Source organism: Dipodomys merriami, unplaced genomic scaffold (genome assembly GCF_024711535.1).
Source record: "Dipodomys merriami isolate MVZ:Mamm:240054 unplaced genomic scaffold, mDipMer1.0.p SCAF_92, whole genome shotgun sequence".
NCBI lineage: Eukaryota > Metazoa > Chordata > Mammalia > Rodentia > Heteromyidae > Dipodomys > Dipodomys merriami.
The window spans coordinates 2,784,914-2,800,042 of NW_027206535.1; the positions used below are offsets into that span (position 1 = coordinate 2,784,914).

The following is a 15,129-nucleotide window of genomic DNA, read 5'->3' on the forward strand; positions in this document are numbered from 1 at the left end:
AGAAAGAAAGAAAGAAAGAAAGAAAGAAAGAAAGAAAGAAAGGAAAGAAAAGGAAAGAAAGAAAGACAAGGAAGGAAGAAAGACAAGGAAGGAAGGAAGGAAGGAAGGAAGGAAGGAAGGAAGGAAGGAAGGAGAGAGGGGGGGGGGGGTAGAAACCTTGTGGGCAGCCCTACAATTTAAGTACAATGTTACAAAGAGTTTCCAGTGTTTACTATTTTCTGGATTTTCATTAATATGATTTTATTCATTTTGTAATAGAAAAAAATCATGAAATAATGATTTACTTCAAAGATATCTAAAGTTTCTGGAAGATTGGGGAAGGATGATAGAACATCTCAGGGAACATGTACTATGTCGATGGAAAGCACCTCATTGTACAAGCTTCCCTTCCTGGCATAGAACCTTAGTTTAAGGCCTTCAAATGGCTCTATGGGAATATGGGTCAGGGGTTGTGCCTCCCTGATCTCTAGAACTCTGGGAGAAGGCCAATTCTGGGAACATGAAAGCATCCCTTGCCAGTAGGTCTTGTTTCCCCCATGTTAATGAAACTACAGATAGACGTCCCTTAATGGCTACTTTCCCAACAAAGTGCTGGATCAAAGGCAGTTCTGGGGAAGATGGCTAGAACATGATGAGGGTGCCATCTCTCCACAGAATGCTACAATTATTCTCAGCCCCAGCGGCAGTCACCAGGGCTCGGCCCCAAACGATTGTATAAATAAGTAACACCCGAAGAGTGACATCACCAGATTCATGCAGTGCCAGCCTGATGGCTCAAAGATAACGAGAAGGCAAGACCAAGGCCTCTCTTCTTTCATGGCCACACAGTTCTGAGGATCCATTAAGAGATTCACATAAGATCATAGGAGACAACACACACACACACACACACACACACACACACACACACACACACACACACACCACAGATCCCCTGGTACTGGCTGACTTTGCAAAGGGTCTCTTAAGCCCTTCTGCATCAGGCCAGCTGAAGGTGCCTGGCTATGAGGTAGGCCAGGTTCTAGAAGGGCCAGGCACAGAATCACAGAGATAGCTTTCTTCAAAGTTAGACAGACTTAGCAACATCGGCCACTTCCGTATGTGAATGGCCATGGGAGATGTAAGATGTAACTAGTTACCAGATGCGCCACATTTTTCCATTCCTGCATCCATATGACCAGAAATTCCAGACCAGGGACATAACAGAGGCACATTCTGGAAGGCTTTATTGATGCTAAGTATGTATTTGTGGGTGCTCAACAAATAAATACATGGGTAAAAGCAGTAACTTATTTTCCAAACACATAAAGACTCTATGGTATAGACTGGTCATAAAATGCATGCCAGGATATTTTCACACACGTGTCTTCCAGATGCATGTAACTCATGAGCTCCAGGGTCACCCACTGGAGGGATGGGCTCTCTTTCAGGCTGAAAAGAAAATCTACTCAGACAAAGCATCCATGGCTTTCGCCACCAGAAATGCTCTCATCATCTCTCACCTACCTTATTCAAACTTCTTAACACATTTTTAGGCTTTTTGTCAACATAGTTCCAGTGGAGTCTAGGAAAGGAGTATTGTTGGAACAAATCTAAACAACAGTTAATCCCTTAAAGGGCTCCCCTTTGCCTAGAGCACAGCCCAAACTACTTAAGTGCTATGCAGCAGTCTTTGGGGTCTGGCACCTACTTCTTTCTGGAGCCTTATCTCTTGATACTTTTCCATCTCCTTCTGGAACTTTGCAGCCCAGGAACAGGTAACTTCTGGCATCTCCAGACCCAGCAGAGTCTCTGGCCCTCATGACTCCACACTTACTTCTCCTCAATATTCTTCTACCACTGAATCCTCCTTGAAATGATGCATCTATGCAAATCCTTATCCTTCGGCTCAAATCAGGGATCATCTGCTCCAAGAAGCTTCTCTCCCTCCTACCCCGAGGCTGGTAAGACACCCCTTTTCTGTACTCCTACAGTTCCCATGCCTTTCTCTTCCAGGTGCTGATCATACCATATTCTTGGTTACTTGTTTATAGCCTGACTCTCCCAACTGGACAGTAACCTCTCTGAGAATATGCAACCAGGCACATGAAGCAGATATAAATAACAAAAGAATGGTCACTTCTCCAAAAAGGAGAGGGTTGCTCCTGTTCCCTGTGCTCCTACCCTGATTACTACTCTGATCTCAGTAACAGTTCTGACCTTGGCCTGTTTCTCCTTAGGCCAGAAGCTGCTGGTCCTGCCAGCTTTCACCCTGGCCTTGCCAGGGAAATGCAAACTACCTCAGAGTCATTTCTCCTTGGAAGGCAGCAGGTTAAAGGAACGGAGTTCAGCATCACACAGACAGAGATTTAGCTACCTAACCCACACAAGCTGTTTAGCGTCAGTGAAAAGAGACCCAATATCTTCAGCTGAAAACTGAGAGAAAAAAATCTTACCAGGGGATGACAGTGGATTGATTACAATTTATGCCACTCTGGGGTATGGGGGGGCGGGGAACACTGAGCTTAGAAAGTCAGGATACTGATACCACTCACTCACCTAAGTCAACACTTGATGCTATAATCTATCCAACACTTGGTGTTATAACCTATCACCTCTTAGAGCAAGAGTGTCTTGCTGTCTGCTGTAGAAAGCAGTGGGCTGGAGGAGGAGATGGAATTCCAAGAAAAGATGAGAAATACCTTTGGAGTCAGTAGAGGGAGGTCCTTTTGTCTACTCTGTTTCCCAGATGGGCCTACTATAAGACCCACAAAGAGATTCTCATGTCACCAAATATGCTGGCTAGGTTTGGCATTTGGGAGCTTGTGTTGAGGAGAGAATAAGGGTCTCATGAGGGAAATAGCGTAACTAAACTTACAATTTGTTGTCAGGTTAGGATTTCTAGACCCAGACTAGCATGGGAAAAGGTTGAAGGCCAAAGAAATGTAGGTCCTATGGTTTCCCTTATTTGCAATAACTAGTATATGTCTAGGACAAGCAGAAAAGGTCAAAAGCTATGTACATGTGACCATATAAGATGATGTTAAGTGAAATGAACCCCAAGATAGGGACACAAGTGGTTTTTTTCTTTCATGCTATTTTTAACGTATTTATAATGTACGATGTGATTTTTTTTGTTTCTTTCATATGTTCCTCCCCCATGATATAACCCCTGTTTTCACTGTATTTGATTCCAGTGCCCTGCATCTTGTATATATATATATATATATATATATAATTTGGGGCTGGGAAGGGAAAAAACAAAATGCTTAAATAGGGATACAGGAGGTTTATCCATTGTAACAATGAGATGTATAAGACACAACTTTGGGTGCAGGGGGGGAAGGAGGAGTTGGGAAAGTGGGGAGGAAAGGGAAAAACAAAGGAGAGGTAACAATGCTCAATAGGAAATGTACTCATTACCTTACTCATATAATTGTAACCCCTCTGTACAGTATCTTTACAATAAAAAATAGATTTTAAAAAAAGGTTGAAGGCCAACGGCAAATCTGAAGTGATTTGGGAGCATCATTTCTCCCCATTGGTCCTTAATGCCTGAAGGAAAAGGCATGTAGATATGTGAATTTTCTCATGTTCCCAAAGCTGTTACAAGCCATCAGCTGGTGTGGGACCTTCTTGTTTCCTTGAAACTTGTGAAGAATCTCCAGTTGAGTGGGGTGTTTCCACATTCTATTGTTCAGACAAGACATATGGCCTTGAAGAAAGTTTTAACACTTTGGTACCTCTCTTCACCTAAACACACACACACACACACACACACACACACACACACACACACACACACACACACACACACACACACACACACACACACACACACACACACAAAGAGTTGATAAATACTTCTGTGCCTCCTCTTTAAAGCTTGTGCTGGAGGCTAATGAGGAAATAGGATCAGGTGTCTCTTGTGTCTCTCCTGTCTCTCTCGCCCCAAGGGCCTTGTGATCCATACTCCTTCCATGTCTGATTCAGACTCCTAGTGTGGATGACACAGGGAGAAGGGAAGGGAGAAGCATGGTGGACTCTCCTCCAAGAGTTCAGGAGCTTAGTGAGCTCTCCAGAGGTACCTGCTCACCAGGAAACAGGCTGAGCCCCATTCTATACTTTTCAGCTTTATCAGAACCATTGCCCTGTAATATTCAGGTGAGTGAATCAGAAGTCTGGGAACTTTTATGATTTGAACAAAGGAGATCATTATTTGATGGGATAGGGGTGGACAAGGTCCTGTGCACACCTGAGTCTCTTCTCCTGACCCTAATTATGACCTGACTCCAAATAATGACAGCTCCCAAAGTCTAAAATCTGAAACCTCAAATGGCATGAAATCAGATTAGCCTCAATCTTGCTGGAGGGTTGGGGAGTCACAGAAACTACTTAGTCACTTTATCTTAAGATTTGGGGTAAGACAATCTCCTCAAAGATAACCAAAACACAGTTCCAGATACTGGGCCACTATGGTCAATTCTTTTTTTTTTTTTTTTTTTTGTCGGTCGTGGGCTTGAACTCTGGGCCTGAGTGCTGTCCCTCAGCTCTTCAGCTCAAGGAAAGCGCTCTACCACTTGAGCTACAGCGCCACTTCCGGTTTTCTGGTGGTTTATTGGAGATAGGAGTTTCACGGTCTCTCCTGCCCGGGCTGGCTTTGAACCGCGATCCTCAGATCTCAGCCTCCTGAGTAGCTAGGATTACAGGCGTGAGCCACCAGCGCCCGGCTACTATGGTCAATTCTTGAGGTTCTTAGACCCCAACTACTCCTTCTTTTTACCTAGGAAAAAAGAGATCATTTGGGGTCACTCAAACACCTGGCAGGGCCTCTGCCATATGCAGAAGACAGAAGAATGGGTCTTTCTATGGGTACATTATAACCTATTCAAAGAAGACAGGCCTTCATACACACATACAAACACACACACATTCATCCACACACTTAGAAAGTCACATTGATACCCAGGTCCACCATTCATCATCATATTTATAGTGGACAGAATATCAGAGCAAGAATGGACCTTACTGAAAGTCTACCTCCCCTATTTTAATGAGGAGACTGGTAAAGGTCAAGAAAAGGTCAAGAACTGGTCTGAGGTCTTATGTCACGTTCCGGACAGAACTAGATATCTGTGCCATACATTGTGTAAGCATTACAGGGAGTAGAAAAGAACAAGTCAAAGGTCACACATCGAAAAGAAAGTAAATGATATAGAATAAGGAAAGGTGATAGAATCATGGAAGACTTCATAGAAGAGGTAAAGCCTGAGCCAATTCATACTTCATGAATGTGCTATAAGTAGTTCAAATATTAGTAGGCATTCACATATACCTATTCTAATTTATTCTTCACTAGAAACCTGTGAAATAGTATTTCACTTTCCAAAAGGAAGAAAATAGAGTCTCTGGAAGTTGAAGTCCCTTAGCCAATATTTCACACACTCAGTCCTGAACTTGGAGTTTGGTTCTTTCCCATGCATCTCAGAGCTTCTTTTACTCAAAACTGATCGGACCAGTAGGAGTCTACTTAAATAAGGGATCACTAAGAGGAGACATCACTGCTTCATCTGATATTATCCTCCTCCAGAATTCCCAAGAGCTTTAGACACTGCAGTGTACAAGTTTCTTGCTGTTGCTATAACAAGTTACCTCAGGCTCTTAACAGATCCAAAACAAGAAAAAATGTATTTTTGAAGGTCAGAAGTCTGAACCATTGGAGGAACCAGAATCAAAGTGCCCATAGGCTGTATTTCTTTCTAGAAGTTATGAGAGAATCTATTCCCTTGTCTTTCCAAACCTGCAAAGACTGCCTTCGAGCCTGGCTAATCATCTTCCATCTTCAAAACCAACCTTGGATAATCAAGCCTTTCAACATTAGACACAGACTCCTCTGTCCACTTCATCTTTTTTAAGGATCCTTCGACCAGCTTGGCCCTGCCTGAATAACCCAGGGTATTCTCCCTATTTTAAGGCATTCTTGATAAACCATTTAGATTTTTGAATTCTGCCTTAATTTTCTTTTGCCAAGCAACCTAATATATTCACAGATTCTAGAGATTAAGTCATAGAAATGGTGTCGAGCAACCGAAACATATATAAACACTTGAAGACATTTAATTCATTTAATTCAATTACTTCCCTTAGACAGTGATTGAAACCTACATCTAAAGCTTTCCATTTAATTTCAGGTCAAGGAGAGGAGGGGAATATTACCATTTTTTAAGTCCCTGGAATTCAGTCAGCATCGGCAAACACACACACACACACACACACACACACACACACACACACACACACACACATACACACACACCACTTTGTTAGCAAGTGGATTCTTTCATAATTAAACTTTTCCTAGTTTCAATTAAATGAGATATTCCTCTACTTGCAGCTGTCTTCTACATCTATTTCTTCATGTCAATGGTGTCTTTACCCCATCAATAATCACTTATCTCTCGCTATATCTATGGTATAGTCTCTACCTGGGAACTTAACTCACAAGATTAATTTGATCATTCACATAAATAACTAGAATTCATAACAATCATAAATGTCATATAAATAGCACAAACAATAGATTTTATGGAAGTTCATGAAGAGGTGAGTTCCTTTCTGGTTTATAGTAACAGAAAAGGTGGTAGAAGATGGTAGATTTGAATAAAGTTTGGCAAACACTTTGAGGTTAAACAGGTACTGAAAAGGAGGGCAAAGGAGGTAAAAGTGACAGTCCAAACCAAGGCCTAGAGGTAGAGCCAAATGGGCTATGTTTGCATTGAACTTTTCCTTTCATCCCCAGCTTTTATTGACCTGAGTTCTAAGAAAAGATTTTTCAGAAGGCAAGGACCTGGGCTAACCTTGTTCCAACTTGTCTTCTTGGTCACTATAAAAACTCTGTGAGTAACTTCATTTTCAAAAGGGTATCACAACTCAAAGTCAAGAGATGAAGACTGGCTACCTCCTCTTCATCCTCCTCCTCCTTCCTCTTCTCTTACTTTTCCTCCTCCTCTTCCTTTTCCTCCTCCTCTTATTTTCCCCCTCCTCCTCTTTTTTCTTCTTCCTCTTCCTCCTCTTCCTCCTCCATAATCTTCTTCCTCTTCCCCTCCATTATACTTTCCAACCCAAGACCAACAATAGCTCCAATTTCTCTCAGAACCTTCATACTGGAAACATATTTTGTCTGGAAGCTCTAGCTCTGTTCTTTGTTTAGAACCACAAGACAAGACAACTTCTTTGGGTCTAGAAGTGTGACCTCCAGGCTCCACAATGATACACCCAATGGAAATGTCTAGAATAGACCATATAAGCTCTTGACCCAAACAGATGCCAGGCTTCAGGCACAAATTCTTCCAGATGGTGAGGTAGATCTTATCTTTCACCACATCCTGAACCCATGTGGGCAGACAAGGAACCTCAACCCCAGTTTAACAGACTAAGATAACATTTTATGAACATTCTTTTCCTGCTACCTCTGATGTGCTTCTGAGTGGAGCCCCTCCCTGTTGAGGTCTGGTGAAGACCCAGAGGCCAAAATGCAGGCTGATTAACAGGCATCCCAAGCAGTGACTCAAACCTGTCGTGATTTCAGAGGAAGCTCATTACAGTGACTCCACAATTAGGATCTCTGCTCACGTGGCCCACCAGTCCTGCAGGGAGCCAGTCCTAGAACTATATAAAAGTCCCACCTTACTGGCCTTTGCAATCTACACCTTGGTTGAGGCTTGTCGAAAGATCAAGTAAGTGGGATATAGCTCTCTCTCCTGATGGTTCCATCTTTGGGAGCTACTTTGGACTCTACTTTCTGCCAGGTTTTTAAGTAACTTGCCATTTCTTGGACCTCTACACATCCTATATATTCTATCTATTCTCTGGCTCCTAATTTTTCCAAAGGACTAATCAAGCAAAAGAAAAAGCAAAGATCTATCATCGGAATGAGGTTTGGAATTCTAGCAATCTAGATGAATACAAGGGGCCAAGGAAGGGTAGAAAGTAAGAGATAAAAACTAGCAGAGAAATGAGTTATTGGGACTAATCATCTCTCCTCTCCCTTCCCTCAGCCCTGGATGCCCAGTTCCCAGCCTGGTACTTTTAATCCATAGTGTTTCAAATCTTGTGTTTGTTTCAGGTTCTGCAAATCTTGCTAGAATGTCCTTCAGTGATCAGCAGTGCAAACAGCCATGTGTGCCACCTCCATGTCTTCAGGATCAGTGCCAGGCACAAGCTAAGGAGGCATGCCACCCCAAGGGCCAGGACCCCTGCCAAAATGAGTGCTTGCCACAAGTTAAGGAGGCATGTCTTCCTCACTGCCAAGAATCAAACCAAGGAAACAGCCCTCAGCAAGGTCAAGATCCATGTGTACCTCCATGCCAAGACCAGTGTCTGCCTCAGTGTGCCGAGCCCTGCCAGGAGCTAGCCCAGACAAAATTTGTGGAGGCATGCCCACCGAAAGTCCAAGAAACATGCTCACCCCCTGGAAAGGGAAAGTAGCTGTTCAGATGCCTTCCGAGGTCAAGGAGCTAGCCAACAGATTAAAAACCCAACCCCAGCCCTAACTCTGATGACCTTTTCCTGCAGGTATCTCTTGTGTATGATGCACCTTTTGCCTTCTGGCTTCCTCAATATTTCAGGACTTGGTCTATGTCTCTAAGGAGAATTCTCTGTATCTCATCAGCTTCTGGGAATAAGAATTGTTCTCTGCAGTCTGGTGGGAGGTTTCAAATGTAGGCATGGTTTGGTTACTAAGGGAGCCCACTGAAGCCTGGAACAGGTTTCTCAGGACAGAAGATCACCCAGTTCTGCATATGTGATGGAGCAAGGATGTCTTCGTTCTTTCTGAGTATCCAACTTTCATTCATACCTCAAAAAAAATACGAATCTGATGGACTTTGTATTCGTCATCACCACCACCACCATGGGTGTTAAGAGGTTAGTGGTGGCACAAATACATTTTTAATTGATCATTTGTCTCTGCATCCTAACAGTAGATGATTGGACATTGGAACGTTGGGTTTGTTTTTTTTTCCAAAAGTAAAACTAAAGTGTGTAAATGACTGAATCTAAACAGCAAATAAGGAAAACATAAGATAGAATGTTTGGATCCTTGTTCATCTTTGTACTTCTGAGAGGGTCTACTTTGAGCCCTTTGTGCTGCATGGGCTGTGGTGCTGTATTTGCTCTTTAAAATGTTGTCTGTGTCTCTGTCATGCAAGCTGATCTACTCCTCAGCTTCCTCACCTTATTCTCCCTGGTGAAAGTAAAAATGCAAAATAAAGCTGACTCTAAGAATGATATTTAACTGGATGCGTGTTCTTTCCTCTCTACCACCTAAGAAACTTGCCATCTTCGATGATTACTTTTATCCTTTTACAAGGGTCTCTGGAATAGGAATAAAACAAATAGATTTCACAAGTGCATAAAACAGCAGCACCTCCTCAGGTCTACCTGGACCCCATTCACAACCAGCAAAAGGCTGGAGCCAATCCACACACTAAATTTCAGGCCCATATTCTTTCCACTATAGCATCTTTCCCTTCTTATCCTTATCTTTTCCAGAGGAAAGAACAGAAATGGGAAGGAGAAAAATTATGTAGAAGAGGCATCCCAAATCAACTCGGAACAGCTAGCTACAGGCATAGCATCCACACTGGACAAAACCAAACATGCCTCTAAGTTGAACACGGGCTCAGGGGCCAAAATTACCTGCATTGCCATCTGCCCTGGATTTCCTCAAATCTCAGCCTCCTGAGTAGCTAGGATTGCAGGTATGAGCAACCAGCATCCAGCAAAAGTGTATTCTTCACAGAATCCTTAAAGCATCTTCCAGGTATTCAGCTGCCCTTCTGATCAGAACATGTCTGGATTTCAGGAAATCCAGTCAGCCGGGGTGACCTGGCTACATCCTAGTTATTCTCTACCTGCAGCAGAAACATGGCTATGGACTTGGCTTGTGTAAAAAGGAGCAAGGAGGTACAAGACTAGCATGTCAGAGCTGAAGTCTGCCTCCTCAGCAATGTCCTGAAAACTGGCCTAGGCCCAAGAGCAGTCATGCCTAGGGTCAGCACTTTGAGGAGCAAAGAAACTCCTTACCCATTTCCCAAGGCCTCTTCCCTTCTCAGTCATGTGAGAAGCCTGCTACAGCCAGGAAATCCTCTCCTTTGTGGCTATCTAGAGCCCATTCTCAGATGTTTGAGCTTCTTTGGGATCCACTGTTTTGGTTTGGTTTTTTTTTCCAATCATCAGTTTTCCAGGTTCAAATACAATTGTGGTATATTTTAGGGGAAGATTGTAAAAGGTAACAACGAGCCATCAGGCACTTACTGAACCTACAAGTAGTCTGTACCAGGGCCTGGGCTCTGGAGCAGTCTTGAAGGAATGCTAACTCAGCAGTTCCTTTGTTAAAGGACATGTCTGGCCTTCTAAAGCTAGTGAGTGATAGAGTCAGATTCTAACCCAGGTTACTCTGGCTCCTGAAGAGAACTTTTTACTTGCCTGACAATATGTAGTACATTAGGTACACTGAAGAGATTTCCAGAAACTACATTCTTTCAGTTCATTCATCCACCTAACAAGGACTCCCTGATTATTAGCCAAGTGCCAGGCACTGTGCCAGATACTAGAGAAATGGTGCTGGTGGTCAAGGTCCTGTGCAGACCTGGGAGCTCTATCACCCAGAATGCCTCTCCAAAAACCTCCTAATATTTCAAGTTCTGAACATTCCAGATTCTTGAATTACACTTCTGAATCTTATAAGAAGTATACCTCCCTGGTTGTTAATAGGTTTTTTTCTCATCCATTTTCCAACTGGAGAATAATTCAGCTGTGACCCAGGGCTGCAGTCTGTAGAGACTCTAGACAGGTCTTCACAGCCATGAACCTTCTATTAGAAACTCAACATAGGTCACAGGCGCTTCTCTAAGTTGGTTTAAGACCAAGAAATGGCTTTGTTCTCTGACACTGAAAGTATGCGCAAACTGGAGTTCAAGATAAGACACCCACGTGAGGAAGGAAGTACAGGGCAAATGAGCAAAGATGGTCCTTCCATATCAGATAGAGGAAAAACATAGTGATTACGAGAGTGACCTCAGCAGGTAACAGACTGCAGATAGGAGAACGGACGCCAAGCAGCCAGCAAGCCTTCATCTAGCCAGCAAGCTGTCATGGGAAATTCCATTCCTCCTCAGATTCACAGAGCTTTTACCCAACCTCCACTCAGGCTACTGTTGTTGGGGCCTCCCAAGCCACAGCCACAAAACCCAAAGGGGCAGCTAAGACAAAGCATACTACAGCCAGGTTTCCCCAACTGTTTGGATCTGTGCTCAAGCCTTACAGAAAGGAGAAAAGAATATTATCTGTGTTCAAGCCTTTCAGAAAGGAGAAAAGAATATTATTCTTTATATATGCAAGGAAGGAAGGTAGGAAGGGAGGGAGGGAAGGGAGGGAGGTGGGGAAGGGAGGGAGGGAAGAGAGGGAGGGAGGGAATGGAAGGACGCAGAGAGAGAGAAAGAAAGAGAGAGAAAGGAAACAAACAAACAAACAAACAAACAAAGAGAAAAAGGCCATTAAGCACTGAGTCTTCAAGTGCCCTGGACAAGGCCTTTGGCTCCTCTTTAAGGTGTCATTTTTTTCTTTTTTCATTTATTTTTTGCTTTTTTAAATTTTTTATACATCTTTATTGTAAAAACACTGTACAGAAGGGTTACAGTTACATGAGTAAGGTAATGAGTACATTTCCTATTGAGCATTGATGCCTCCTCTTTTGTTTTTCCCCTGCCATCCTTTCCTTCCCCACCTCCCCAACTACTCCCCCAAATCCATATTCCAACTTCATTCTTCAATGAAATAGAAGAAGCAATCCAAAAGTTCATATGGAACAATAAAAAGACCCTGAATAGCAAAAACAATCCTTAGCAAAAAGAACAGTGCTGGAGGAATGTCAATATCAAATTTCAAACTCTACTACAAAGACATAGTAATCAAAACAGCTTGGTATTGGCACAAGAACAGACCTGAGGACCAATGGAATAGAACTGAAGACCCAGAAATGAACCCACAGACATATAGTCAGTCTTGAGGCTTAAACTCTGGGCCTGGATGCTGTCCCTGAACTCTTCAGATCAAGACAAGTGCTCTACCACTTGCACCACAGCAACACTTCCAGTTTTCTGGTGGTTAATTGGAGATAAGAGTCTCACAGATTTTCCTTCCTGGGCTGGCTTTGAACCAGGATCCTCAGATCTCAGCCTCCTGAGCAACTAGGATTACAGGTGTGAGCCACAGGCACCCAGCAAATGTGTATTCTTAAAGGAATCCTTAAAGCACCTTCAAGGTATTCAGCTGCCCTTCTGATAAGAACATGTCTGGCCTCTGATATGAGTGCGAGGTGCCAGTTAACTCAGTATGTAACCATTGTAGGCCTACAGGCTTCACATTTCCACAAGGAAAAATGAAAACTGACCAAAAACTCAGAGAAAGGTAACACAAATGCCTCATCCATTCCAAGACAGCTGTGGAAATTCCCCTGTGGCAAGGCACTGGATCTGGCTTCCAAGACCCATGAAGGTATACAGGAGCAGTAGGAGCAGAGAGCACCGCCCACAGGGCTTTCCCATCGGGAGCTTTTGAAGTATATTTAGACTAGACATGTTCAGACAACATGATAGTCATCCTCAAATATGTGAAGTACGTTTGTGAGGTAGGACTCAGATTTCTGTGAAGTGAGAAAAGACAGCTAGAACCCCATGGACTGAAGTTATTAAGTTTTGCTCAATTTTGGCTTGCTTATAATGAGATCTATTTGGTGGTGGCAGAAGCTTCCTGTGAACACACTGTATGTACCCCGTGAGCTGGAGGTGCCCAGTGAGAGGGTGACAGACAGATCTTCCTAATCTCCATTACTCTGACACTTGTACAACTCTAACTATTGGGCAGAACTGGGACTGAGGAGAACAGTAAATGATAGCAAGTGGTTCCCATATTTGGAGTCTTTATAGTGTGTGTGTGTGTGTGTGTGTGTGTGTGTGTGTGTGTGTGTGTGTGTGTGTGTGTGTGTGTGTGTGTGTGTGTGTGTGTGTGTGTGTGTGTGTGTGTGTGTGTGTGTGTGCTGGTACTGGGGCTTGAACTTACAGCCCTGAGATTATTGTTCTCAAGGCTGGCACTGACTACTTGTGCTACAGCTCCAGATTTTTACTGATTAGAGATAAGAGTCATAGGGGCTGGGCAGGTGGCTCAGTGGTAGAGCGCTTGCCTTGCATGCATGAGGCCCTGAGTTCGATTCCTCAGCACCACCTAAGCAAAAAGAAAAAAGCCAGAGATATGAGTCATGAATTTTCCTACCCAGGCTGGCTTTGAATCATGATATCCAGATCTCAGCTTCCTAAATAACTAGGATTATACCATAGTAATTTCCCAGTGGTTCCAAACCCCATGCTCCAGTTAGGATTTTTTCCTAACCTTTCTCATTTTTATTCCTATTTCTTTCATCACCTGAAACTCTTTTCTGTTTGGTGCCCAAGTGAGCCATCTGTTTTTCTACCTAACAATGCATGCCAGCTTCCTTTCTTGTCAGCATCTGCCTCTCTCCAACCATAGGCTTCAAATTTACCTCCTCTAGAAAGCTTTCCATCCTTCCAGACCTATACCCTTAGTATACAGAGAGTACATACAGAGAGTACAAGTACCTGAGAAGCCTCTTTACTGATAAGGTGACCAATCTGGTTTGCTTGGAAGCATCTCTGTTTTCACACTGAAATTCTTGCATCCTGGGAACCCACTTAATCCTGGATAAACAGATTCTAGTCATCCTCATTGGACACATGTATATTTAAGCCATGATGCTTGGTGGTGAGGGTACATAAAGGGGAAGCAGATGAGGCTTTCCATACCGGAGGAACTTAAAGCCCAGAATGAACTTTATGGAAAACTGACAGCCCAAAAAGGTTAGTGCTCAGTGTCTGTCCCTTTCAATGCCCTTTTACTAAGAGTGCTGGGATGCTACATCAGCAAGTTAGTCATATATAAACATGAACTAGCAGATCCTCAGTCAGACAAGTGACATAGTGAAAGATATTCCCCCAGTCCTTCCATGCCCACTGCTATCTTTAATATCAGAACACCTGGACCCATAGGCAACACATTAGACTCATCCAGTCCTGCTCTTCTTTCTCTCCCACGAGTACCAGTCTTGTACCTGGAAATGGCTGGAGGTAGTCTTAAAGGGCCTTCTCCCTCCAGCTCTTCCATCTCTCCTTTCCCCAGCCAACCTCACAACCTACCTGTCCTCCTTTAGAAGCCACTGAGGAATGGCTTTTGCTCTTCCCAATGGCACCATCTAGTGGCCATAGACATAGTTATGCTTCTGCTGGCCACACCCAACTTGTCTGAGTCAGAGACAGCTTCACACACTGGGCCCCTGCCAGTACTAGGTGCTCGTGGCGGTACGGGTACAGAGATATAGAAACAAATAGAGCAGAAAGGAAGGCTTTATGCACAACTCAGAGTTAAGTAAGTTATGGGGGAGAGAGCAATACGCTTGATGGTCCATGACACAGACTTAGGAATTAGACTGCTGAATTCACATCTAAACTCCCTCATTCTAGTTTTGCCTTGAGAGAGGCACATGCAGACATTGAGAGCCCAGCACTGTCTCAAGCACTGGAGAGAACAGTGATGAACTAAGTACTCAGAGCCCCTGCTTGAGGGGACTCTGAGGGAGAAGACAGACAAAAAAAAACAGACAAACAACTAAGCAGATGCATAAATAAGGAAGCAAAGAAAATAAAACAAAGTGGCCAGACATGGACTAGGGAATGAACTGAGAACAGTTGATTGACAGGAAAGAATGTAGCGTGCTGCCCAAACCCTAGCGAATCCACCAGCACTGACAGTATGCCAATAGAGGCCAAAGGTCTACTGAGAAGGTTTCAGAAGGTATAGGCTAGATTTTCTTACTTCTCACACGCTATTGTACATGAACAGCATATAGGTTGCCACAAAACTTTGTTCCCTTCTGAAAATGGCCTTTGTTGGCCAGTCAACTAAAGGGACACCCAGGCTTATTAGTACAATAAATCTTGATCAATGTAGTTCTCTCCCGTCTCTCCCAATCCTACCCATCCCCTCAAGTTACCTGGTTACATTTCCACATACATAGAT

At 43.4% G+C, this 15,129-nt stretch overlaps 1 protein-coding gene across 1 annotated transcript; it reads left to right on the forward strand.

Annotated features, from left to right (window-relative positions):
- Nucleotides 1-1,900: 1,900 nt before the first annotated feature.
- Prr9 (proline rich 9) lies at nt 1,901-9,172 on the forward strand. Its single transcript, XM_070013834.1, has 2 exons — nt 1,901-1,943; nt 8,105-9,172. Exon 2 carries the CDS (start codon nt 8,125-8,127, stop codon nt 8,464-8,466), a length of 342 nt encoding a protein of 113 aa, XP_069869935.1. The 5' UTR covers nt 1,901-1,943; nt 8,105-8,124; the 3' UTR covers nt 8,467-9,172.
- The last annotated feature ends 5,957 nt before the right edge of the window (nt 9,173-15,129 follow it).